The sequence below is a fragment of the Orcinus orca genome, chromosome 11 (genome assembly GCF_937001465.1).
Source record: "Orcinus orca chromosome 11, mOrcOrc1.1, whole genome shotgun sequence".
NCBI classification, from domain to species: domain Eukaryota; kingdom Metazoa; phylum Chordata; class Mammalia; order Artiodactyla; family Delphinidae; genus Orcinus; species Orcinus orca.
In genome coordinates this window covers 22,778,529-22,803,309 of record NC_064569.1, presented here as the reverse complement: position 1 = coordinate 22,803,309, position 24,781 = coordinate 22,778,529, and the positions used below count along the sequence as shown (strand labels likewise).

At 34.5% G+C, this 24,781-nt stretch overlaps 1 protein-coding gene across 2 annotated transcripts in view; it reads right to left on the bottom strand.

Annotated features, from left to right (window-relative positions):
- The window catches only part of MRPS35 (mitochondrial ribosomal protein S35), a 42,528-nt gene that overhangs the window by 11,537 nt on the left and 6,210 nt on the right, over positions 1–24,781 (bottom strand). Inside the window, exons 4-7 of one of the 2 annotated variants that reach the window (XM_004270893.4) lie at positions 23,590–23,650; positions 15,393–15,532; positions 5,339–5,448; positions 3,647–3,716 (exon numbers count right to left, since the gene is read on the bottom strand). In XM_004270893.4, coding sequence (XP_004270941.1) covers positions 3,647–3,716; positions 5,339–5,448; positions 15,393–15,532; positions 23,590–23,650 — 381 coding nt within the window. The remainder of the gene's footprint in view (positions 1–3,646; positions 3,717–5,338; positions 5,449–15,392; positions 15,533–23,589; positions 23,651–24,781) is intronic. The other variant, XM_033430192.2, reaches the window with a different exon arrangement.

Here is a 24,781-nt window from a genome sequence, read left to right as displayed (position 1 = left end):
TGTATGTGAGCACACACAAAAGATCACTATGAACTCATAAACCACTAGACTAAATGGCAATTATGGCTCTGCAAAAGGATTCATCATTTTTATCAGAAATACTTGAAATAAGGTCCCCTTTAAAAATAAACTCTGAGTATAAAATTATCCATTTTGTTACATGACTTTTCAGAACCACTTTAATACAAACCTAGATATATTTCTGACTGGCAACAAGACTATCATGAAGTCCAAATTAGACAGCCAAAAATTCAAATTTTAAAAAGCAACCATTAGTAATTAAATATCACAATCACCCAAGAACCCTTTGAATCTGATTTCAGATCTCTACATTTTCTAAAGCAAGTGTTTATTTTCTTTCCTCCACCACTGTCTGTGTTTTAGTCTATCTTTTGTGCAAGTCACTTTGTAAAATGCTTCATTCAATCATCTCTTAACCAAATCACTTGTGGAAGGTTTAAAGAACAACATGCAACAAAGTTAACATTTATTATCAGTTGTGTCAGAATGTGAGTCAGATACATGTTGTAAAAATTCAAATACAACAGGGCACAGAGCTGACTTGATCTGCATAAAGTCTTTGTCAAGTTAACTGTGAGCTATACACAGAAATTGGAAATAAATGAATTTGAAATTCTAAGATAAACCTTTCTTCATTTTAGTAATTAACAATGTTAATAGCCACCATTTAATGAGCACCCACTATTCACCAGACATTTCACATAAATTCTCCCTGATCTATCCAAAAGCCCTTAGAAGAAATCTGAGCCTGACGTTAAAAGGATGGCCAAGGTTACACAGGTAACAAGTAGTGGGATTCAAATCCAAATCTGAATGGTTCCAAAGATTAAAACCTAATTCACTTCTATGCCAACATTGTGTAATACTGAAATATTAAACCAAATTTCTACACGTCTTTTTGCTTCTTTGAACAGCTGAAGAATAAATGGTTTAATGTATATCTGTTTCTCAGTACCTTCTTAGCACTGCAATAATCATTCTGTGAAGCATTACTAAGACTCTATGCCTGAAGTCTATGCTTTGTGAAGTCTATGCCTTTTGAATATGTAAATCAATAAAAAAAACCTCAGTTAAAGTTAGAGTTGGCAATGGCCTGTAGAGGGAGGTCTCATGCATTCTCACACTCCATTATTTGCATGCACTGACCTTCACTTTCATGCCCCACTGGAAGAAGCACACCCCGCACTCTCAAACAGATAGCGCAACTACTTTACAATCCCAAAGGAAGAATTTCTCCTTGCTCAGCAACAGCCCAGGCAATGGGAAACATCTCAGCTCCGCAAATGAAGACATCACCACCCTAAACTCCTACTTTCCTCCCTTGAACTTTCATTTAGAACAGCCCCTCCCAACTCCCTCCTTTTCCCTATAAAAACAAGCTCCCTTTTCTTTGTTCTCTGGACTTACCTACAGTTCACCATAAATTGCATGTCCCAAATAGCAATTCTTTGCTGTTCCCGAATAAACCCATTTTATTGTTTTAGAAGTCAACAACTTCTACTTTAATAATTCTATATAGTTAAACTGTTTTGAATAGCACACTACAGTAACTTTCTTATACTGGTCTAAATGCATACCTTTTCAGAGAAGTTTCAGCATTATGTTACATAAAACTACCAACTACTTTCTCTCAATGCTACTTAGAGGTAACCTCCACAGAGCTTAGCTTTTAGGTATTAAATGCTCTGAAACTAGCCTTAAAAATAAAGGAGTGAATTAAAAGGGGCTCTTTAAATATTTGATTAAATACCAGGTGGTAACATCAATTTCAAGTATGAATTCCATGCTGGTGAAGAAAAAAGAGTTTCAATTCAATAAAAATTCTGTTCCACCAGCTCTGCAAAATTTCATGGCTCATCTGCATTCTCTTAAAGCTTCTTCACTGATGGTACTTGTTTAGAAAGGATCAAGAGCCAAGTTTAATATAGGAATTATTTAATTATGTTTAAGACAGTTGTATGTGGCTACTTACTCTGGCATCAAAGTAATTAGCATTAAGATCAAAGGCTTCTTGCATGAATCCAGAATACAAACTTGTTTAGATTTTATGTCATGGAACCATAGAAAGAATCCAGTAAGTCAACTTTCACTGAATTTATTTATGCCTGTCATTTCCTTTGGGGCAAATTCATTTTACAGGCTGCTGACAAAATAAGAGACTCAAAACTGGTTGGCTTTTATTGTTTGGTATTAACTCTTTAAGCAGCAGCCATAGAGCTGAAGCTAATTCAGCCATGTTGCTGGTTCAAAAGGGAACTTAATGACCTCAAGCCAAAGGCATTTATAAAATCAGTTGACAGGAAAGAGATTAACTGCTATTATGATGTCACTCCTGAAGCTAGGAACTAGAAAACCACGATGAATTATGATAATTAGAATACCTCAAAAGCAGAAAAGAGCTACCAGCTACTTTCTGTTCTTTACTAACCTCGCAACAAAGTTTTTTTTTTAAATTTTCCACTCATCCCCTTGTGCTACAACTGTTTTATTATTAACATCAATGAAATCTGTGAGAACAGCTGTACGTGTTCACAGAATTTCTTAGGGATGAAAGGAGATTCCAAAGATCATCTAATGCAACTAACATCCAAAGAGTACGTTCCTTTTGTCATATCCCCACTAAGTAGCCAATGGATGGAACATCTTTACCTATTAAAGCAGCCCACTCCATCTTTAGATGAATCTTGTAGAGAGATTTTATTCAGTAAATAAATCTGTCTCACTATTGCTTCTACTTTGTTGTACCCTTAAAAGTCATGAAAAACAAATCTAACTCTTCTTTCATATGAAGTCCTTTGAGCATCTAAACAGAGTGACTCTTTCTCCAGCTACCCCCATTCCTTCAAATGTTCCCAACATGAAATGCTATTAAGTTCCATGTCTATGTTGGGCAAGCTTCAAAAATTTTAATATGTGTGCATATCTGAAATTATTTTAATTTTTTAAAATATTATATAAAACTGTGAGTTACCAAAACATATTAGTTATCAACTTTAAATGAGTTGATGCTCATTCACAGCAAAATCTTCCTCATAAATGTGTATATTTATACTAAAACTCAATAAATTTAGTCAGACACAAGACTGTTTTTATACTATTTAAATAATTAATTGCCCTTAATTGTCTCTAACGTATACCAGTGAAATGTTCACATGAAAGGCTATTTAATAACTAAGATTTTAATAAACACTTAAAGTAACTTTCTACAAAGTTTGGGAGCTTTGTTCTATAGTTTATTTGAATAACAGGATGAATTATATATAGTTCAAGTAATATAGATGATGATCTCCCTTCCATAACATTGACAACTTTCACCTAAAGTCATACAAACAAACAAACAAAAAGTAAAAAATTCTGAATTTTTTAGCCTAAGTCAGAAACTCTGAACTTTAAAGGCATTTTAGTCATCTGATTTCTGAAGGTCCTCAGATGGACTGAATTATCTATTTCAAGATCCTCACTTTCAATGTCAGTAGGAGTTATCTATAACATTTCACATGTCCTTAGCTTAAATAGTGGTTCATTAAACACTCATCTGAGTGCTGGCTACACAGACTGTTTTGAAAGGTTAACATATCCAAATTACAATGACAAAGTTATTAAACATTCATACACAATCACTTACCCAAGACTCATGGTATAAAACTGTTAGTAGATACATTGCATAATCATAATTCTGTCTCTTTAAGGGGCACCTTTAAAAGACAGAGAGAGGGAGGAAGTCAAAATTCTAAAAATTCAGTACACGGAAAAATTTGCAAAGTATACAAATACAAAGGATAACTCATATTCAGGAATTCCCTATCTGACTTAGGAAAATTCCGTTATTGGAATAAAAATGATCTATGTAGTTTATGATTTGAGGATATTGAACACTGATGTTATTTTTACTTTTATTTAGAGGATATCTTTGCTTTCATCACTAACAAAGTTATTTATATCTGATAATAGCTTTACAGTATTTTTAATATGAATGTGTCCAATCCAAGTGTCCTTCACGATCTCAGGGCTAAGTGTCTGCGATGGTGTAAACATACCTGCTGAGTTCATTTAAAGAATACAGAGAGACTGATGCTAATCTAAATGTTCACCCTGATTTCCCCAGAGTTGATTCTTTTAAAAATGAGCTACACTACACAATGCTATAATTTTTTGCTATCATATTTAAAATGAAACTAATGACCTAATATTAGATAAAATTTCTACATAAATAAGAGCTGGCATTAACTTTTAGGCTAATAAAATAATATAGAAAAGGAAATAATTACTTCTAATTTCTTTAAATATAAAATTATCATATGAAAATTGACTTTAACTGGACTCTGTTTATTCTGTACTTAGGTTTAACAGTCCTCTATTCTATTAAGTTGTTATCATAAAACATACACACACACACACACACTGACACTTATAAACTTAGCAAAAAAAAATTATCAGAAACTTACAGAATTTCTAACAATAACATTTTAAAAGTATTTTTAAAAATTGCACAAACTAAAAACACAGCATTATTTTACATTCTCTAAAGCTAAAGCTAGCAAAAAGATATTATTCATAAATTTCAAATTTACTTCTCCTATATGGTAATAATCTAAAATCACGGTTCCCAAGCTTTTCCCACCTCCACACTGTTGCCATCTCTGTATGTATGTCATGCTACTTCTTTATACCACTAAGAAGCAAAACATAAAACCTAATTGATATTGACACCTCCAAATGCTTTGAAATTGAGATAAGGAGGGAGAGAGGGTATCTGCCCACTTATTTTTCTTTATATTTTGACATAATTTTGAAACAACCAAAGAATAATTCTAGAAATAAAATAACCATTTAGCAAAAACATACCAATAGCCTTTCTTTACCTCAAATGACCTAATTTATAAATTCATATACAATAAATTTAATACTGCTTTTACAAACTTCTATGCTAGCACTGAAATTCTGCTTATTTACAAAAATGCCTTGATAAATTAATTTCCATATTTAATAATTTTGATTTTGAAATATAAGATTTCTATACTTTGACTTTGCAGAAACCTGTTTAAGTATTACTCACTGGCAAGTCATTCTTTCGTTTCTGTCTAACATCTTCCCTGAGTTTTACATACACAAATATATTAAAAATAACAATTTAACTCAGCTAGGCAAGCCTCTCCATGCACATAAAGATCACAGCAACAGGAGGCTAGTGTGAGGATATTAAAAATATGAATGAGACAACTTCTCTGACCTAACAGGTTAATACAAGGACTGCCAGGGGACTGGAGGACAATAAAGCAACACATGTGACAGATCTGCTGAACTTTTCTTCCTTTACCTATCTGTCTTGATGGTGAGCACATCTGTGCTCTTGCAGTATCGATCTCCTACAAGTTTAATAAGTTTCTTCTTTGCGTGATCATCTAAATTCAAACTGGAAAGTTTAACCTTAAAAATACAAGAAAAAAAATTTTTTTAATCACTTTATAAACTTTGTATAATGAGAAAACAGTGGGAAAATTACTTATGCTAACATTAAAAAAGAAACCAAAAGAAACTTTATCAAACTCCTTCCTTTACAGAATTAGTGATTCACAAGTATCATGAAGCCTGATCTTACTCATGGAAAAAAAGAAGCGGGAGCAAAGTGTTTGGAGTTCTTTGAAAGTTCTGGGCATTAGTACCTTTCCTAAAAGAACCAATGACATGTCTCTTAAATAAATGAAATGACAGTGCTTATGAGTATTACCAACTAGTAGAATTCAACTCAATTAGTGTCAGTAAAGCTGTTTATAAAAATAAATGGATGGGGCTTCCCTGGTGGCACAGTGGTTGAGAGTCCGCCTGCTGATGCAGGGGACACAGGTTCGTGCCCTGGTCCAGGAAGATCCCACATGCCGCAGAGCAGCTGGGCCCGTGAGCCATGGCCGCTGAGCCTGCGCATCCGGAGCCTGTGCTCCGTAACGGGAGAGGCCACAACAGTGAGAGGCCCGCGTACCGCAAAAAAAATAAATTAAATAAATGGATGAAACATAGGCGCTTTAAGAATTTCTACCATGCAATTATGAGACCCATATCACTGCAACAGTTTAGGGGCTTTTATTTTATTTATTTATTTTTGTTCTTGGCTGCACTGGGTCTTCATTGCTGCGTGCGGGCTTTATCTAGTGGCAGCGAGCGGGAGCTACTCTTCGTTGCAGTGCGCAGGCTTCGCATTGTGGTGGCTTCTCTTGTTGTGCAGCACAGGCTCTCGGTGCGTGCGCTTCAGAAGTTGTGGCATGCGGGCTCAATAGTTGTGGCTCACAGGCTATAGAGCACAGGCTTAGTAGTTGTGGCGCATGGGCTTAGCTGCTCCGCGCATATGGGATCTTCCCTGTCCAGGGATCAAACCCATGTCCCCTGCATTGGCAGGCAGATTCTTAACCACTGTGCCACCAGGAAAGTCCCAGGGGCAATTATTTTAAAAGCTACAGATGTCTTGTGGAAGCTAGAATACAACATCCATGAAGGGTCAAAACATTTGAAATAATTCAGCTCAACATTTCTCAAAATGGTAATACTAGTCCCACAGGCTGCTAAAAAGAATGATTTCTTTAAAAAGGCTGTTTCTATTGAGTCCATTTAGGAAATGTTGAGTTAAACTGGGTTCTTCACAGCAGGATTTCTTAGAGGAGGCAACATGTTAAAGAGCATGCTGAATTTCAAGATGCAGCATTGTTATGTAATAATTCCAAAATTTATTTAACCTCAGATTCTACTTTTCAAGGGACAATTCATGAAATTAGTCTTCCTTAAAACATATTTTGGAAAATGCTGGAATAAATGAACATACTTTTTAATTTGCAGAGAATTATGGCTTGGGATTATCTAGAGATGAATAGGACTGATCCAGGAAAACAGGTTAGAGACTACAATACAGGTAAATAAGGTAAACAACAGACTAGTTTTCCATGGAGAGCATTAAGAATAAGCAAAATCAGAACTGTATGAAAAGGTTAAATAAGATTTTGAAATCCCACCTATTTCTGCCCTCTAGCTTCAATAACTCTGCATTTCACTCAAGACAACCATAGCATAAGAGCTTATTTATTTTCCCACTAGACTGCAAACCCTTGAGAGTAAGAACAATAACTGTCTTGTTCCTGGCAATGACCTAGCACCTAAAAAGCATGCAACATATTGGCTGAATGAATACATAAATTTAAAAAAGGGAGGATATGTTGTTTCTTTTTTAAGCACAATGAATTTTTTTATTTGGATAGAAAAAATAGGAAATAAAAAAATAAATATAAATGCACTCAAAGAACATTAGTAAGAACACTGATATTAAATAGCAATCCCACAGGTAGGCATGTGAAATTACCACAGTTCCCTGAAAAGAATTTATGTCAACAACCAGGTTATTAGCTTGATGGATAAAATAAGCAGTTTTATGATGACTCTGATTGTTAGCAATATGGAGAATTACCTATAAGAAAATCATAAAACGTACCTACGTTATGATTATAATTATGAAAATGTATGTATATCTGCATGCATACAGATACAGTACAGAGAAAGAAATAGATTTTACATTCAGATACTGAACAGGTAGTGATTTTCCCTTTTAAAACTCTTTCAATAAAATCATGATGTTTAACAATACATTTAAAAATTTACCATTTAAAAAATTTGTGTTCTAGTTTTTTATGTAAGAAGCAGTCAAAAACATGTGGCAGCAATGCTGATCATTACTGTGGCAACTGTTTTAAAACTCATTGTTCACATTAATATTTTAATGGTCAAAAATTATATAGTTTTATGCCAGAAGCTCATAAATATTGCAGAAACAGCTGTGCAGTGCACTCACGCCACCTGCTAGCACTCAAAGGCACTGCAAAATTGTAGTCTTTAACCTGGACTAGTATTCTTACATTTAAGTTGAGTGACATTTATTTGTCATTCTTTTTCCAAAATTCAAAAGAATCCTCAGGGCTTCCCTGGTGGCGCAGTGGTTGAGAGTCCGCCTGCCGATGCAGGGGACACGGGTTTGTGCCCCGGTCCGGGAAGATCCCACATGCCGCGGAGCGGCTAAGCCCGTGAGCCATGGCCACTGAGCCTGCGCGTCCGGAGCCTGTTCTCCGCAACAGGAGAGGCCACAACAGTGAGAGGCCGGCGTACCACAAAAAAAAAAAAAAAAAAAGAATCCTTAGACTTTACTTTTTTCAAGTTACTGTATTTTAAAGAGTCAACACTGTACCATTAACATTATCCCCAAAACAACGTTCACATTTCAAATCATAGTTATAGGTGTATCTTCAAATGTCTCATTTAAAAGAACTACATAAATTGAAAAATGTCTAAATGTGTAAAATATTTTCTTCATTTACAAGAATATGCAGTTAATTAAAGAACTATGGTATTACACATAAGACAAGAATTGGGTTTGATGTCTAGATTTGCTACCTATCAGATAAGTGACCTTAAACAAATCATGTGATCTTCCTGTCTGTTTCCTCATTTATAAAATAGAAAGGATTCACAGAATTTTGTCAGGAATAAATGAGATTACATAGAAGAAAGCACTTTTTCTTTTTGTATTTTCTCATCTTTTTTTTAAATTTTATTTTATTTTTAACATCTTCATTGGAGTATAACTGCTTTACAATGGCGTGTTAGTTTCTGCTTTATAACGAAGTGAATCAGCTATATATATACATATATCCCCATATCCCCTCCCTCTTGCATCTCCCTCGCACGCTCCCTATTCCACCCCTCTTAAAATCCTACACAAATATGTTATTTTTAATTCTGAACTACTTTTATGACTATCAAAAAAATATGATACCAACTTTCCTTCTCTGAATTTAAAATTCTGAGCAGCTCTGAATATTATTTTATAATATTTGATTACCTTCACAGTACTGCATTAACTCATGCTGGACTACACATGGTTTAGTCTTACTGTTTTACCTACTTTTACCCTTGAACCACATGACACCAGTCTGGACACCACCCCTGAGTCTCAACCGTCAGCAGGTAGAGTGAAGAGTCCAGAAGGGCCGAAAAGAGTCAGGCAGAAGGGATACAAGGGGTCGAGGAAGGTATGGCATGGTGGCATGAGACAAAAAGGAGATAAGCAGGGATGGCAGCATGATATAATAAGTGGTAACTGGTGGCATACTTTAAATAAAGTGTGAGATTATAGTACTGAAGACAAAGGCCCACAAAAATTAAGACCAGAAACATGAATTAGAATCTAGGATTCCTAGGAATTCCCTGGTGGTCCAGTGGTTAGGACTCGGCGCTTTCACTGCCTTGGGCCTGGGTTCAATCCCTGGTCAGGAACTAAGATCCCGCAAGCTGTGCAGCACAGTCAAAAAAAAAAAAAAAAAAAAAATCTAGGTTTTCTAACTCTGAGTTCAGAGATTTTTTTTTGTCATAAAACAGAGCTCAACTGTTTGCTGTTGCTACCATTATTATTAAAAAGAGGTAACATTTATTAGGTTCTTAAAAATGTATCAGGTATTATTATTTTATAATAGGGATACTCTATTAACCTGTGGAATGATATCAGAAAAGTAGAATTTTAAGTTCTTTTTCTGTTTTCCTTTTGTTGATCTATATTTTATGAAATGTATACAGTACATCTGTATTATCTTTTGTGATTTTAAAATATTTTCAATGTCTCTAAATACATAAATATATTGCTATGATATTTAAACTGTCCTATGGAATTGAAAAAACACTGGAAAGCTTCATAAATTCATTTCATAAAGATGGTACAACCCTGATACCAAAACCCAAAGAAAGAAAATTACAAATCAATTATGGCTATATTACTGAAAATATTTCTAAAGCTTAAAGTTTGTCTATTTGTTAGCATATAATGCAAAGATGGTTGCAGAGATTTTCAACATATTTTTGCAGCACACTTGGAATGTTCCAATTTAAAATACAGATTACATGGAATGGAGTATGAAAATGAACTTTTTGTACTGGAAGGCCCCTCAGAAAGGTCGGCAGTCATCCTCCAGGATAGGTGAATCAGAAGTACATTAGTCAGGGCTCCCTGGAGAAATGGCTGATTCTGGGAATGGTACAAAGAATATATAAAATGAGCTAGGAGCATTCTGTGGTGCTAAAAAATAAGGAAGTGTTTAAAAAACAAATGATGGGGCATGACAAAGGAGCAGAGGGGCCAGCTGAAAGAGTGCCCAACTACCAAAGACGAAACAATCTGAGCAATAAAATAAAGTATTATTGGACCATAATCCAAAGGATAAAGTAAAAATCCATGAATCCACACTGATACAAGTGAGTAAATAAATGAATGGAGGAGAATAGACAAATACTGCACATAAAAGAATTTCAAATAATCTATATTTCTCCCTCGAGGCGGTGGAGCATAACTTCCATAAGTGTGGGCTGTGTACAGTGACTTCCTTCTAAAGAGTACACTATGGAAAGGAAGAAAAAAAAGAGTAATTTTATAGTGGAGAAAACTGGCCAACACTATCTCAGCCAGGTGATCTAAGCTGCATCATCAGTGTAAGTCATGTGAGGAGCCTATACCCTTGCTATGATGTGATGAGAACGGCACTTAACTTCTGAGGTTTTCCTCCCCAAAACACCTAACAATCTAACCATGAGAAAAACATCAAACAAATCGAAACTGAAGGACATTCCGCAAAATACGTAACTGGTACTTCTCAAAACTGTCAAAGTCATCGAAAACAAGGAAATTCTGAGAAACAATCACAGCCAAGAAGAGCCTAAAGAGACACGATGACTAAATGTAATGCGGTACCCTGAATGGGATTCTGAACAAAAAAAGGACATTAGGTAAAAACTAAGGAAATCTGAATAAAGTATGAACTTTAATTAATAATTTATCAATATTGATTCATTCATTAGTTATAACAAATGTACCACAGTACCATAAGATGTTAACAGGAGAAATTTGGTGTAAATATGGCAAACTCTGTACTATCCTTGAAGCTTCTCTGTAAATCTAAAACTATTTTAAAAGTAAAAGTTTAATTTAAAAAAAGGTTCATCGGGTAAAACTGCACGTAACTGCTGTGTGAAAAAAGACATGTGATGTGCATCACTACTCCGTTAACAAAGGTTTCCAATACTAACTTAGGAGTTAGTTACTAGGGCACATGTGCAATGGCATGTGGCATGTTCCTGGTAAGTGAGAGGAGGGATTTGATATTTCTCCAAAGCAACATGAGATTAGGACAAATAATCCTAAATAAAACATTATCACAGCAAATCAGTCAGTGGTAAAGTAAAAGAATAATGTACCATAAACTGATCAGGGCTCAGAAATGGTTCAGTAATTGAAAATTAATTAATATAATTCATTTCTTTAAAAATTCAAAGGAGATCATTTCAAAAATGCTAGTAAACTAGGAATAGTATACATCGTTAACACAGTAGGGATTATTATCTCTAAACTGAAATCCAATCTCAGAGGCTAAATACTAGAGGCATACCCACTAAAGTAGAGAACAGCACAAGGGACTACATAAACATTTTAGAAACTCTGTCTAACGCAAAAGACAAAAGGAAAAAACAAGCTATAGATATTTTAAAAGGAGAACTAAAATTACCATTAATTATCATTTATTTCTTGAGAAATCACCCAAAGAATCAACCAAAAAGTCCTAGCATCCCAATTTTGGTCTCCAAACATCAATGTTCACTAAAAGGTATCAGAGCTCCTGGAGAAATAGCTAATTCCAGGTCTGGGATAAGGAATATTCTATATCGTAAGCCTGGTCCACCTTGTGCCAGAAGGCAAGGAAATTTTCCAATGCTAATGGGCTTGTAATAAAAGGGCATAGGAATCAGTTTAGAAGAGATCCTACTGGCCAAAGTTAGGACATACTTTGAACATCAAAAAGAATATGACTTTACTTGATCAAAATTTGCTGAATATACCCATCTACACATTACCTGTTCAAGGGAAAAGCAAAAAATGACAACCCATAACCTCACGATGGAAAGATTGGGTTGTCAGCCTCTTAACCAAGTGATCAATCTCAGCATACTAAGAATGAGGCAACCAGACTTTACGTGCCCTCTCATGTAATGCAATATAAAATACATAGCAACATCTATCAAGTATTCTTGTCAAAATAGTTTACTGTAATCTAATCAGTCCCTTAAATCTAACTTCCACTTTATAGGAAACACAGGAGATAGAGACATAAGGTAAATGACACCAGGATGCATGGAGACAAATTCAGAAGGTAGGAAGCGCTGCAAGGATAAAATTTCTGTCTCTTTACCATGTCTGTGTCATGATGGGGGTTGCAGCTTGGGGGAGCAGGAATAGGAGGGGTGAGGTAGTTTGCTGTTCTAGATTTTAAAAGATCTAAGTGACATTTTAAGCAAATGTAACAGTGCTTGACTGGATCCTGGTTTAAACAAAAAAGCTATTTAAACATTTTGGTGAGACAACTGGGGAAATCTGAGCGTGGAGTACACATTTTAGATGGTATTAAAAAATTACTGAAAATTTTATTAGCTGTATTAATTATACTGGAATTATATAGGAAATTTTCATTAATTTTTAGAGATAACACACTAACATATTTTAGTATGAAAAGTCAGATATTAGTAATTTTAAAGTAAACACTTAAACCAAAAACACACAAATAAATACACAGGAGTGTGTATCTGTATAAGTGTATCAAGCACTCAATATTTTAAACTCATCAAAATATTTATTATTGATACAACCATGTGCCATGTGTATGGGTATTTATTATACTACTCTATATACATTTGGAATTTTTGATAAGAAAGGTTAAAAAACAGAATTTGGTAAAGTAGCCAAGTAAAAAATTAAAAAATAACTATACCATTTTTGACAAGGGTGTCAAAACAATTCAATGGGGGGAAAATAGTCTTTTCAACAAGTAGTGCTGAGACAGATGAATATCCACATGCAAAATAAAGTTGGTTCCCTACCTTACACCATATAAGGTGTAACTGAAAATGAATCACAGACCTAAATGTAAGAGACAAAACTCTCAGAAGAAAACATAGGAATAAATCTTCATGACCTCGAATTAGACAATGTTTTCTTACATATGGCACCAAAAGCACAAGAAACAAAGAAAAAAAATGCATAAATCGGACTTCACCAAAATTAAAATTTTTGTGCTTAAAAGAACACCATCAAGAAAGTGAGATGACAATGCATGGAATGGGAGAAAATATTTGCAAGTCATATATCTGATAACCAACTGGTATGAAGAATAAATAAAAAACACAACTGAAAAACAAAAAGTCAAATTACTCAAAAGATGGGCAAAGAATTTAAAGACATTTCCCCAAAGAAGATATACAAATGGTCAATAAGCACATGAAAAATTGCTCATCATTAGTCATCAGGGAAATGTAAACCAAAACCATAAAGAGATACTTCACACCCATTAGAATGGTGAAAACTATAAAGACCAACAACAATCATTAGGGAGGATGTGGAGAAATTGAAACCCTCAAACACTGCTTATGAAACAGTGCAGTCACTTTGTAAAACAGCTTGGTAGTTCCTCAAAATGTTACACATGGAGTTACCATACGACCCAACAATTCTACTTCTAGGTATATAGCCAACAGAACTAAAAACCTATGTCCACACAAAAACCCGTACACAAAGGTCCACAGCAGCATTATTTCTAACAACCAAAAAGTGGAAACAACTCAGATGTCTACTGACTGATAAGTGGATAAATAAAACATGGTATATCCATAAAATCAAACATTATCTGGCAATAAAAGAAATGGAGAACTGATACATGCTATAACAGATGAAACTCTGAAAGCATTATACTAAGCCAAAGTATACATACTGTTTGATTCATTTATAGGAAATATCAATAGGCAAAGTAGATTAGTTGTTGACAGGAGCGTGGGGGTAGTGAAGAGCAGGGTAGAACGGGGATTGACTGATAATGGGTATGGGATCTCTTTTAATGGTGATGAAAGTTTCTGGAGTCAGGCAGTGGTGATGGTTGCACAACTCTGATATACTAAAAACTACTGAGTTGTAAACTTTAAAAAGGATGAATTCTACAGTATGTGAATTATATCTCAATAAAGCTGTTATTAAAAAGGAAAAAGAAGTATATAAGAAATCAATATACCATCAAAATGGGCAAAGGAGAAAAAAAATAAGCACTTTACAAAGGAATACATTCTCACCTTCATTTGAATTCAAAGGCATACATATTTTAAACATAAGATATAGTTTACCTATCAAGCTGATAGGTAATAATAATATCTAGGCTGGTCAGAGTACAGGAAAACACGCTTTGTCACAATCTGCTGGTGTTGTATTTGTTACATTGCCTGCAGGAATTTTATAATATATAATCAAAAACCTTTCACAATATATATCAAAAATCTTCAAAAGATCTATATCCTTTGACCTAACTTCTCATTTTAGTAAGTTATCCTAGGAACATAATCAGGAATATATACAAATATTAATCAAGAATATTATATTTTTCTAATAAAGAAAACTGTTAGAAAGCCTAAATGTCCCATGATATGGGTAATTTAAATAAATTATGGTAGATCTACGCTATAGAATTACTTGTCTCTCCCACTTCGGTCTCAGAAAAGGACTATGTCTGAATTGATCAGTGTTGCACCCCTAGCCTCAAACATTGTCCTGGCACATTAACAGACTCTCATTTACACACTATTCATTAAATAGTGTTTAATAACACTATTAACATTAAACAGTGTTTAATAACATTGAAAATTTTAAATTCACATTGTTAAACAAAATTTGAGCAACTAATCAAATATAGTATCATCCCATTAATATACACAAAGGCTGACTGTATATATACTAAAATGAGCTCCTGTAGTCAACAGTGGTTATCTGAGTGGTGGAATTACAGGCAATTTTATTTATTTATTTATTTATTTATTTATTAGATGTTGGGGGTAGGAGTTTATTAATTAATTTATTTTTGGCTGTGTTGGGTCTTCGTTTCTGTGCGAGGGCTTTCTCTAATTGTGGCAAGCGGGGGCCAGTCTTCATCGCGGTGCGCAGGCCTCTCACTATCACGGCCTCTCTTGTTGCGGAGCACAGGCTCCAGACGCGCAGGCTCAGTAGTTGTGGCTCACAGGCCTAGTTGCCCCGCGGCATGTGGGATCCTCCCAGACCAGGGCTCGAACCCGTGTCCCCAGAATTAGCAGGCAGATTCTCAATGACTGCGCCACCAGGAAAGCCCCAATTTTATTTTATACTTAAAAAAACTTTTATATTCTCCAAATTTCTATGATAAGTATGTGTCAGTTTTATAATCACGCATACAAAATACTATTATAAAATAATATGTTCCAATAATTCTTATTTTTAAAAAATTAACTCTTACCCTTAATGTCACTACTCGTGCTTTGGGGTTTCGAATAGATGGTCCCGCTGATACATAACCAGCTGTGTCAATTTCAATTGGAAAATGCTTCCTGCATTTCTCATCACTGTCTAATGCAGCTGGCCACTCGGTGCAAAAATCTGAGAATTAAAAAAAATTATCTCATTTATAGTTTTGTAAGTAAATTCTCCTTATAATGTATGCTAACCGACAAAATCAAATTATTGAGGGAGATCACCTTTCAAGATACATGAAATGAAACATGAAATGAAACAACAGATTCTCTTCTGCACTTATATATACATCATCATCCTGCATGCATCCCTTTTCTTCCTAAGTGAATCCTATTTAGGGAATTAAGGGAATGATTTGGATAGTTCAGGTTTGGTGGGGAGCAGTTAAAAGGGAGCTATGGACTTGATGGAAGTTTATTATAGCTTTGCACATATCTGTTATGAGACAGTTTATTTCCTCGCCAACTAAAAGCAAGCAGTTCATAGTGCCCTGAGAATTACTGTTTTTGAAAAGGCAATAGATAATATTAGTTCACGCCCAAATGAAGGTTACTAAAAATCAGCTGAAGGGAAGTGAAAGAACCTCTGAAAAAACTCTAAGAGGGAACTGCCTGGAGGTCCAGTGGTTAGGACTCGGCGTTTTCCCTGCTGTGGCCTGGGTTCAATCCCTGGTCAGAGAACTAAGATCCAGCAAGCCTCACGGCACAGCCAAAAACAAAAAAAAGCTCTACTGAGATGTGGTCAACCTTCTTTCAGAAACTGAGTTCAATAGGGCCTCTAACTATAACAGGTACAAAAGCCTCGATCACCTTTAAATGATCCTTCCAGTAAATCATGTTTCTTCGATGTGACTTCTGAGCCACTGGGGCTCAGTGGAAAAAGAAACAGACTTGTCCTCACCTTCAGGTAAGACAGATAGCCTAGAGAGGAGTGGGTCTGGGTCTGAGACCTGGGCTACAACCGAAGTTCCAAGCACTGAGAACACTGCTCACAGCACAGAGGTGTAAACTCAGGCCTCAAATGAAAAAAAAAAAATCTTTAAAGGAAAAGAGAGAACTCCCAGCCTCCCGCAGCTATCAGTACTACTAGTATTGAGGGACTTCACAGGTGGGCAGCTGATTTTATTTTGCCCTATTCCTATCAAGTTAGTGTGGTACAGGGCTCTCAGCTTGGGATGAAAACTTCTGGCATTATCAGGTTCCCCTCAATAGAAACCTCATTTCCTAAATAGCCTCATTCTAAGAAAAAGTAATTGGTTTCTTAGGTCAAACACATGAGACCCCATGGATCCGTGCTTTCTCCAATAACATTTTCCCTCAGCTAACAACTTTCTTATAATAAGCACTATATTTAGCTCCCATTTAGGCTTTAATATCAGTCAGCAAAATGTCACTCTGGATTACAGAGACTTTCCAAGATCTGGGACTAAATATACGTTAGCAAATTAAGTATAGCTCACACTATTCCCTAAAAACTGTGTTTAAGAGATCAATACTCACACACTTTGAGGGGAAAGAAATATCTTTGCCATTAAGAACATTTTGACATTTAAATAAAATGAACAGAGTAAAATTACTGGGGTTAAATTTCATTCCCATTATGAACGAATTCCAGTTTCCTGTACTATAAGATGCAACACTGTCAGGCACTTTATAAGACAGACTACTTTGGGGAATTTTATGAGTTACTGGATTTGTACCGACTTTTTTTTTTTTTTTTTTAAACTTTAGGTAAGTCATTTCAATCACCAGATGATAATTACAGCTTTTAAATTAAATTACCTGATTATATGTTCAAGAAAACACAGCCAACTGAAAAGTACATAATAGACCCCTATTAGCCTTTTATTCATCTGATAGGTAGAGCAACAGACTAGACTTTAGAAGACCTTGGTTTTTACTTAACTTCTGCCACGATTATTAGTTTTGGTAAATTACCTAACTCTCCTGTGCTTCAAATTTTCCATTTGCAAGTTAGATACAAAATCTGAACTGATCTACTTGAAAGAAAACTCAGAAGAAATATTTGAAAAGCCTTTGAGTTATTTGGAAGATACAATCTAAAGCTAGAAGCTGGCAAAAGTGTAAAGGCAAAATTAAGGAAAGATTAAATCATTCACTTAAATACTGTAAAATATAATGCTACTCTTCTAAATATGCTGTATGAAAGCCTTTCATTTGAAAATTATTAAGTATTTTAGAACTACCTCATTACAATGACCAGTTTCTAAATTATAAATGCACATTTAAAAATATTGTTTAAAAAGGAAAACTACTGAATTTATCACAGGGTAATGCATTTGTTAACTGGCTTTACAAAGGATCAAAAAATGATATGTGATTTGTGTCATATGGGGCACAAATGTGCAACGGTGATCTGTGTCAGTCTAATATCAGGCTAATATCAACAAATATAGAAACATACAAAGGGACAGAAATGCATCGTAATGTCCCAAAACAAAAGACCACAGAAATGAATGAAAATAGTAAGAGATTTTTCTTCCCTCATTTCAAGAGTAAGGTTATTATTCCTACTTTTTAGCCCTCTTTTTAAAACCTCTTTATTTTCTCTTCTTCCTTATAATTTTCAATGGAAGGCCCTCCCAGAAGCTCAAATTTCATCATAATCATGTTCACTAACTAATTTCTCCTTTTAGCATAATCAGGCTACCTGTGAAGTTTCTAGGTTTCATTTTCTTTCCTGAAAAGACTTAACAAGTATACTGAGCATGTATATACATCACCTTTAAATCAGCATAAATTTAAGACTTCAAAGGTACTAACTCTTGCATTAAACTACATAATCAATAAGTAATATCTACAAACCTAAAACAACTCAAATTTGCTTACCTATATATAGTCCAATACAACTAGAACAGAAATTGAATTGGAATATTGTATATATTATGAACCATGAACAAAAAGTGCTCTTTGCCTTTACCTCCATTTATGTGGGAAGAAGAAAGATGGTAGTACAGGTGAGTAAAATCTCTATTTACAACTAGCAATCAACAGATATTGTTGAAATTTAACAAGTCTAGAAATGGAGGTATAATCGTATTCAGGTGATTAGTTCCATTTTATATATATCAAACTATACATATAATTTACATTTATATATACTATGTATAGAGTATATATAATATATTCTTTATGTGTTTAAAGAATATATAAAATTATACGCGCGCGCACACACACACACACACACATAAATAATAAGACCTAAATAATGACTAAAAGAGAACACGTGTGGAATGAGGGGCCAGGGAGGGAAAGAAGAAGCAAGAAACTATTACTTTTCATCATCAGCTCTTGTACTATTTAATTTTACCATAGGTATATATCACTTCTAATTCCTTTAAAATTTTGAACAATTTCTTCAAGATAACCCTTTTCTGCAAAGTATCCCATTACTGGCCCCACTTACTATTCAGCTACTCAGCATCCTTCTACACTATCTTCAGTTTGGACCACATTGATTTGCATCTGTTGTTAACACTCTACAATATTTTCTTCAGCCTTTTTATGTATATGCTTTCTATAATTCAACAATAAGTCCCTAACCTACCTGAGCAAGGATTATGGTTTCTGATCCCCAGAACTTATTCAGCAGATAACTGCAAGTTTGTACTCTTTGAAGATCTTTTTCCTCCACTCCTCAGTCCCTGGTAACCACCACACTACCCTGTTTCTATGACCTCAGATTTTTCAGATTTCAAATATGTGATAATTATATAGTATCTGTCATGCTGTCTGACATATTCCACTTAGCATAATGCCCTCAAGGTCCCTCCACATTGTCACAAATGGCAGGATGTCCTTCTTTCTCGTGACTGAATAATATTCCACTGTTCGTGCGTGCATGTGTGTGTATACACCACATCTTCTTTATCCATTCATCCATCCACCGATGAACACTCAGGTTGTTTCCATGTCTTACACAGGCCTCTCACTGTTGTGGTCTCTCCCGTTGCAGAGCACAGGCTCCGGAAGCGCAGGCTCAGTGGCCATGGCTCACAGGCCCAGCCACTCCACGGCACGTGGGATCTTCCCGGACCGGGGCACACACCCGTGTCCCCTGCATCGGCAGGCGGACTTTCAGCCACTGTGCTACCAGGGAAGCCCTGTTTCCATATCTTGACTGTTGTGAATAATGCTGCAGTGAACATGGGAGTTGAGATATCTCTTCAATATTGTCTTCATTTCCTTTGGATACATACCAAGAAGTGGGACTGTTGGATCATACAGCAGCTCTATTTTTAATTTTTTGAGGACCCTTCATACTGTTCTCCACAGCAGCTGCACCAATTTGCATTCCTACCAACAGTGCACAAGGGTTCCCTTTTCTCCACATCCCCATCAACACTTGTTATCTCATCTTCCTGGTGAGTCATTTTAACAGGTACTGTGGTTTTGATTTTTTTTTTTTTTTGATTTTGATTTCCCTGATGATTAGTGAAGTTGAGAATCTTTTCATGTACTCACCGGCCATTTGTATGTCTTCTTTGGAAAAATGTCTATTTGATTCTTCTGCCCATTTTAAAATCAGATTTTTTTTTTACTACTGAGTTATATGAGTTCTTTATGTATTTTGGATATTAACCTTTATCAGATATATAATGCAAATATTTTCTGCCATTCCACAGATTGCCTTTTCATTTCACTGATGGTTTCCTTTGCTGTGCAGAAGGTTTTTAGTTTGAGGTAGTCCCACTTGCTACCTCTTTTTGCTTTTGTTGCCTTTGCTTTAGGTGTCAAATTCCAAAAAATCATTGCCGAGACAAACGTCAAGGAGCTTACACCCAATGTTTTCCTCTAGGAGTTTTATAGTTTCAGGTCTTATGTTCAAGTTTTTAATTCATGTCAAGTTGATTTTTGTGTATAGTGTTAAAAATGTGGTCCAGTTTCATTCTTCTACATGTGTCTGTCCAGTTTTCCCAACATTTATTGAAGAAACTATCCTTTCCTGCTTAAATATTTTTGGCTCTTTTGTCATAAATTAATTAACCAAATATACATGAGTTTATTTTGGAGCTCTCTGTTCTGTTCCATTGATCTATGCCTCTGTTTTCATGACAATAACATACTGTTTTGATTACTACTATCGCTTTGTAATATAGTTTGAAATCAGGATGTGTGATGCCTCCAGCTTTGTTCTTCCTTCTCAATATTGTTTTGGCTATTTGAGGTCTTTTGTGGTTCTGTACAAATTTAAGGAGTTTGTTCCATTTCTGTGAAAAACAACACTGGAATTTTGACAGGGATTACACTGAATCTGTAGATTGCTTTGGGTTTTATGGACATTTTAACAATATTAATTCTTCCAATCCATATCTTATACTTACTTGTGTCTTCTTCAATTCCTTTCATCAATATTTTACAGTTTTCAGTGTATAGATCTTTCACTCCTTGGTTAAAAGTATTCTCTTATTTTATTTTGCGTTCATGTATTTTGTTTTTCTTTTATTTCTTCCAGTTTTACTGAGATATAATCAGCATGCAGCACTGTATAAGTTTAAGGTCTACAGCATAACGATCTGACTTGCATACATCATGAAATGATCATCACAAGAAAGTCAGTGAATATCCATCATCTCATTCAAATACAAAATTAAATAAATAGAAAAAAATTTTGTTTTCCTTGTTATAAGTACTCTTAGTATTTATTCTCTTAACAACTTTCATACAGAACATATAGCAGTGTTAATTATATTTATTATGTTGTACCTTATATCCCTAGTATTTAGTTACCTTATAACTGGAAGTCTGTACCTTTTGACTGCCTTCATTCAATTCCCCCTCCCCTGACCCAGTATTTTATTCTTTTTGATGCTATTGTAAATAAAAGTATTTACTTAATTTCTCTTTTAAGAAAAAGACAAATTTAATTTACAAATTTAAAAATTACATTAAAAGTTAAAATTAAATTACATTTAAATTTTAAAAATTAAATTTTAAATTAAATTAAATTACACATTAAAAAAAAATCTCTTTCTGAACTCCCATGTTCACCACAGAAAATGCAACTGATTTTTGATACCGACTTTGTATCCTGCAACTTTACTGAATTCGTTTATTAATTTTAATAGTTTTTCTGGACGTTTCAGATTTTCTATGTATAAGATAATGTCCTCAGCAAGTAAAGACAATTTTACTTCTTCCTTTCCAACGTGAATGCCTTCTATTTCTTTTTCTTGCCTAACTGCTCTGGCTAGAACTTCCAGTACTATGTTGACAGTGGGCATCCCTGTCTTGTCCTGATCTTAGAGGAAAAGCCTTTAGCTTTTCATGGTTGTAATATGATATTAGTTGTGGACTTGTTATATGTGGCCTTTATTATGTTGAAGTTTGTTCCCTCTATATCCACTGTGTTGAGAGTTTTCTCATGAAAGGATGCTAAATTCTATCAAATGCTTTTTCTGCATCTACTGAGATGATCATATGATTTTCATCCTTCATTTTGTTAATGTGATGTATCATGTTGATTTACTTGCAGGTGTAGAACTACCTTGCATCCCTGGAATAAATCCTTCTTGATCATGGTGTATGATCCTTTTAATGTACTATTGAATTTGGTTTGCTAGTATTTTGTTGAGGATTTTTGATCTATGCTCATCAGGGATATTGGCCTGTAATTTGTCCTTATCTGGCTTTGGTATCAGAGTAATGCTAGATTTATAAAATGAGTGTGGGTGTTCCCTCCTCTTCTACTGTTTAAATGAGTTTGAGAACGACTGGTAATTCTTTATATGTTTAGTAGAATTCACCAGTGAATTAGGAGTTTGGGATTAATATATACGCACGAATATATATAAAATAGATAACCAATAAGGACCTACTGTATAGCACAGGGTCCTATACTCAATATTTTGTAATAACCTATAAGGGAAAAGAATCTGAAAAAGAATATGTATATATTCTTAATATATAATAAATGTATAAATGTATAACTGAATAACTTTGCTATATACCTGAAACTAACAAAGCACTGTAAATCAACTATGATTCAATTAAAAAAAAAAAAAAAAAAGAATTCACCCGTGAAGCCATCTGGTCCTGGACTTTTCCTGGTGGGAGGTTTTTGATCAGTGATTCAATCTCCTTACTAGTAACTGGTCTGTTCAGATTTTCTATTTCTTCATGATTCAGTCTTGGTATATTATATGTTTCTAGGAATGTATCCATTTCTTCTAGGTTGCCCAATTTGTTGGCATAAAAATGTTCACAGTAGTCTCTTAGATCCTTTGTACCAATATTTCTGTGATACCAGTTGTAATGTCTCCTATTTCATTTATAATTTTGAGGCCTCTCTTCTTCTTGGTGAGTCTAGTTAAAGGTTTGTCTACGTTGTTTACCTTTTCAAAAAACAAGCTCTCAGTTTCACTGATCTTTTCTGTTGTCCTTTTAGTCTCAATTTATTTCCACTCCAACCATTATTTCCTTCCTTCTACTAACTTTGGGCTAAGTTCGTTCTTCTTTTTCTAGTTCCTTGGGATCTAAAGTTAGGTGGTTTATTTAACATTTTTCTTTATTCTTAATGTAGGCATTTATTGCTATAAACTTCCCTCTTGGAACTGCTTTGGGGATATTCCATATCTCAAGATATTTTTTTGATTTCTCTTTGATTGCTCCTTTAAATCAATATGCGTTTAGGGGCATGCTATTTGATCTCCACGTATCTGTTAATCTTCTAGTTTTCTTCTTGTAATAGATTTCTAGTTTCATATCATTGTGGTTGGAAAAAATGCTTGATATGATTTCAATCTTCTTAAGTTTATTAAGACTTATTTTGTGGCCTAACATATAATCTATCCTGAAAAATGTTTCATGTGTACTTGAGAAGAATGTGTATACTACTGCTGTTGGATGGAATGTTCTGTAAATGTCTGTTAAATTCACTTGATCTAACATGTAAGTTTAAATCCAATGTTTCCTTACTGACTTTCTGTCTGGATGATCTACCCATTGTTGAAAGTGGAGTACTGAAGCTCCCTACTATTACTGTATTACTCTCTATTTCTTCCTTCAATTCTGTAAATATTTTCTGTATATTAAGTGCTCCTACTTTGGGCACACAAATATTCACAAATATTATATCCTCTTGATAAACTGACCCCTTTATCATTAGAAATGAGATTCCTATGAAACAAAATATTAAGTTCATATTACAAAACAACCACATACCTTTAAGAGCTTCACAGTGCTTTTTAATTGCTACAGGAGTCAAATGCAGAAAATTGGGAATCTAAAATAGAGAATTTTAAAGGATAAATTAGCTAAGTGTCTTTGTGTGTGTGTGTGTGTGTTTGGGGGGCTATGCCACACGGCTTGCTTGCAGAATCTTAGTTCCCCAACCAGGGATTGAACCTGGGCTCCAGCAGTGAAAGTGCCGAGTCCTAACCACTGGACAGCCAGGGAATTCCTGCCTAAGTGTCTTAAAAACATGAAACAGACAATTTTCTCATAAAACTAAATCATAAGGCCCACAAACCTTGTAATAAATAAAATCTGGTTTTCTTTTAAACAATACTGATTCCATGTCACAGGTGTTGTAAATTCAAGAAATGAATTTCCTAAAATAAAGATTCAGTACCAAGTATCTTATGAGAATGATGGTGGAGAAGAAACATTATTTTTATAGTATTATTCTTGCCACAAATCTACAGGTGTATATACTTCCCTTATAAAACTGAAAGCACTTTAGGACACAGACCATTGTTTAATAATCCTAATTCCCCTGGAATACATATCACTGAGATACATTTTCTACTTTATACTTAATAGACATTTTATGAATTGAATGGATGAATAAATGAAGCGAACAGATCTTAAATGAACAGTTTAATGAAGTTGGGAATATCTTTATGATACACTGAGAGGTTCTCTAAACATTTATAGGGCCAATGGAAATTTAGGTAAGGTCAGAGATTTGATTCTTTCAAATAATTAACATTTCCTAGTATATTTCTTAAATAATGTTAAGCATCTAAAGAGAAAATTTAGTTTAAAGAAACTCACTTGGAAAGAAACTTTGAACAAACAGAAAGTTACTCTAAACATTATGTCTGGAATCTTAAGTGCTAATCAGAAAATGATTATTTTAATCAAGAGAAAACAGGCAACAAATATTGGGATTATGAGGTAAGTGACTTCATTTTCTACACTTTTATTTTACTTGTTTATTTATTCTATACTTTTATTTTTGAAACATGATTCAAAATCGTAAAAGGAAAATAATAATAGCTAATGCTTACACAGCATTTACACTGGCACTGTTCTATGAACACCGTACATGTTACCTCAGTTTACAAGCTTATTCAATGGCACTTACTAGGAACAGATCGTATCATCGGACTAAGCATTAAGGTGATTCTTA